Below are 3701 nucleotides of genomic sequence, written 5' to 3' on the forward strand. Positions count from 1 at the left end.
TATATATATATATATATATATATGTATGCATGTACACACACACACACACACACACACACACACACACACACACGTGTACCTTTCATGTACGCGTTATTGTTGTAATGTTTTATGTATAGGCCGTTTTTGTATGCTTATGACCCACTAAAAAAAAAAAAAAAAAAAAAGTGTATTCATATTCTTGTGAGATTTTTAGCATTTTGTGTGCGTTTTTTTTTTTTTTGCCTTTCTTCTATGTTTCTCAGCTCTTTTTTTTTTGTGGGCGATGGAGGATGTAATGGGTGACAGGTAGCATGTAGAAGGATGTGTCTAAGTGGGGGAACGGTGGTAGCTGTTCAAGCGCTGAAAATAATGGCTTGTGTATGTGTGTGGTGGTTTTGCTCTGGCTTTTTACATACATTTTTATATATGTTTTTTTGTTTTGTTTCTGTCTTACTTCCTCCAAAAGCATGCAGTTATTTGCTTTTGTGGCCATCTCTCCCTTGTAGTCAATGCCCAGTAAAACGCCCCTAACCCTCTCCGGTTCGGCGTGCTGCTGCGGCATTTGTTCTCCTTCCCCCGCGTGTGAGAGCTAAGCGGGCACGCACCAAAGAAAGAAAGAAAAAAAGCATGGTGCTTCTCACTTCCACTCATTCTTCTTTGTTTTTGTTTTTATTTCTTCTCTCTGTCTTTCTCTCTTTTGGTGCGAAGTGGCGTTCAAACAGGCAAAACGGAAAAAAAGCCAGAAAAGAATAAGGAGGGGAGGAAGGCTGCAGTGGGAAACAAAAGGCGAAAGGGGAAAGGTGAAATAGTCCGTTTTCTTTTTTTTTTGCTTGCAGTTTTTTCGTAGGCAGGCCAACCTTTTTTTTTAAAGTTAAAGTTTTAGTTTTGGTTTTCGCGATTTTAACTGCACTTATTTTACACTACTTGGACGTGGGAGAGGAAGCCGCGTTTCGTCGGTTTGAGGAGCTCCTTCGTGTCGTGCGTGATTCACAGGGAATTTTTCGTGTCGCACACACAACATACACACACCCGCAGGCAGGCAAACGGAGGAGGCACACACGCGCTGAGCCACGGCAGCGCAATAGAGCGGAGCAAACGTAAACTAAACGAGAAGAGCAGCTGAAACAAAAGAAAAAAAACCAAAAAAAACAAAGACAAGATACCCCGGAAAAGGGACTTACAAGGAAGAGTTTGCGGCAGATCCTTCTCACTCTCCCTCTGTATCTATAATATTATCTATACGTATATACAGGCATTCGTTACTCCTGTGGCATACGCGCTGTTGTCAGGCTGGCATCTGGAACGAGCTCATTAGGAAGCAGAGCAGCATTCATTGGGTGTGACATATTACACATATTCTGAGGAGTGTGTGAGTTGGACGCGTTCTCTTGCCGCTGCACAGTCTGGAGATAATAACGGTGACACGAGGCGTGCATGTCAGCAACACCGTATCGAGGCTCCGCCACGTTGGCTTCCTGGGCAGGGCGATGTGAAACAAAGTGCCCCTGCACAGGAAGCCTCTCCGCGGCCGAGGCCAATATCAAAGGTAAACCGGGAAATGAAGTGACAGTGGTGGATGCGGATGAGGGCCACCAGTGCAGCACGGGGGGAGCGCTGATAACGTCGTGGACGGATTCACAGGAGTTGAGATCCCCACCAACTGTGCGCTGTTGCGGCCAATTGCTTGGCCGTGGCCGCCAAGGTGCAGTTTGGCTTTGCGAAGACACGCAGAGTTTTGGGGCATACTACGCGGTGAAGGTGATTGAGACGCCATCATTGACTGCTGTTTCCGTGCACCAGGCAATCCAAAAGCTGAGACACCCCTCAAGTAGCCAAGTGGATTTCACCCCCACAACTTCGCTCAAGAACATTCTGTTAGATGCGTCGTTTGAGGAGGAGGTACGCCTTTTGCAACGACTTAGGCACCCTGGACTGGTGCAGCTACATGGAGTTGAGACGGAGTTGGAGCCAGGCGGGATCGCTGTTTGCCGGATTTACTTGGAATACATGTCCGGCGGTTCGCTTTTGTCCTTTGTTCGTCAGCACTATGAGGCAGGGAGACTGCGTGAGCAAGCATTGCGCTGGTTTCTAAACCCCATTGTTGAGGCTTTGTCTTACATGCATGCCAATGGCGTAGTGCATCTGGATGTCAAGGCGGAGAATATTTTGGTGACGTGGGGTGATGCACATGCCGATGACTGCGGAGCCCACATCAACACCCCTCCGCTGCGGTTTCCAGTAACGAAGTTGGGAGACTTTGGCTGCGCGCGCCTCCTTCGCACTGGATCGCCGTCTAAGCCTGCTGGCAGCAACGGTAGCAAGGCCAATAAAAATAAACGGGGTTGGACGCAAAGTTCTGGTAAAATGTTTTCTGGCACTCCCGGGTTTATGGCACCGGAAGTGATTTTACAGTCCCACACCATGTTGGACAGCTGCGGCACGGCGGCTGACGTGTGGTCACTTGGCTGCACTATCCTGCAACTCCTACGTGGTGCGCCTCCCACACAAACCGACTCCAACCCTGTCGCCGCCCTCTTTGAGACTGCAATGCATCCAAAGAAAATTTGGCGGTTTATTCCCCCCATTGGGCGGGAATCCGAGATTTGTGGTGCGACGACGTCCAGCTCTTCGAAAAACTTCCGTGAGGATGTTGTCGTTTCTGCGACGCTGCGGGATTTGCTTCTGCATTGCCTGCAACCGGACCCTCGCAAACGCGCCACCGCGGCGCAGCTGTTGCAGCACCCCTTCTTTAAGCATCCCTGTAGCCCTGCAGATGCCGCGGAGGGCATTGTTGATCCTAACGTTTTTTACGGCCACGAAGTCCGCGGTGGACTGAAGAGTGAGTGCTTGTCGTCTGGAATGATGGGAAGCGCAACCAGCATGCCTTTTGACGGTCTTTCAAACAGCGATATGAGCAACGAGGATGCCGACGCCGACGCGATGTTGGATAACTAATAGGTTTGCCGGCCTCGCGCTGCCACCACTGTCATGGCACTTGGATCGTCACTTTGCTTTCACTCCTACACTCACGTGTCTTGCAGCAGCGCAGCAGCGTATAGATATATATTTCTACACTCTTATTTAAAGCGCACCGGCCTACCCCGCAACTACAGCGACGGCTACCAAACTTTAATTTGAGGGAGCTGCCACACCACCCCTCCACCTTCTTCTTACCGCCATCTGGTGCGTGCGTTTTGTTTCTTTCCCTTTTTTTTTTGCTTTGCCTTTACCTGACTTTATCCTTTTTTTTCTCGTTTTATACTTTTTTGTTTTGTTTTTGGTCTTTTCCCTTTTCTCTTTGTGTCTGCCCCCGTGCGTGTGCGTGGCCTGCGACCAGGCCGGGGCACGACGGACGGCAGGGGCACGTTGCGGGGAGCAAAAAGTACCGCAACAAGAAAAAAACATCAAAAGGAACGCAAGCCAGCGAGAGGGGGGCAAAACGCCTTTTCCTCATGTTTTTTTTTTTTGTAAGGGTAAGTTGGGGCTTTGGGGCGGCCCGTTCTTTTTTGTTTGTTTTTGCTTTCAACATCGTTGTGGCGGGTGATGGCGTCGTGGGGAGGGTGTCGCGGTCGAGGGAAAAGCGTTCTGCATATGAGTGGAGGTGAATGTTGCGCTTACAGCTTGGCGTGCAATGACGAGGTGCGGCTGCCGGGTCCTTGGGCCTGCGGGGTTTCGTTCTTGTTACATCAATCAATCAGTGCATCCTTATATATAGCGAT

At 49.5% G+C, this 3701-nt stretch overlaps 1 protein-coding gene across 1 annotated transcript, besides 6 other annotated features; it reads left to right on the forward strand.

Annotated features, from left to right (window-relative positions):
• Positions 1-27: a microsatellite.
• A 6-nt stretch (positions 28-33) lies between these two features.
• Positions 34-73: a microsatellite.
• Positions 74-117: a microsatellite.
• Positions 118-146: 29 nt separating this feature from the next.
• Positions 147-167: a microsatellite.
• Positions 168-209: 42 nt separating this feature from the next.
• Positions 210-258: a microsatellite.
• Positions 259-1104: 846 nt separating this feature from the next.
• Positions 1105-1142: a sequence feature (A-rich).
• Positions 1143-1416: 274 nt separating this feature from the next.
• On the forward strand, positions 1417-2937 carry TraAM80_10044 (protein kinase; the record flags this gene model as incomplete). Its single annotated transcript, XM_029386695.1, has 1 exon — positions 1417-2937. The coding sequence occupies one exon, from the start codon at positions 1417-1419 to the stop codon at positions 2935-2937; it is 1521 nt and encodes a 506-aa protein (XP_029233455.1).
• Positions 2938-3701: the final 764 nt, after the last annotated feature.

Source organism: Trypanosoma rangeli (genome assembly GCF_003719475.1).
Source record: "Trypanosoma rangeli strain AM80 chromosome Unknown Tra_15.4_contig_00766, whole genome shotgun sequence".
Lineage (NCBI taxonomy): Eukaryota > Euglenozoa > Kinetoplastea > Trypanosomatida > Trypanosomatidae > Trypanosoma > Trypanosoma rangeli.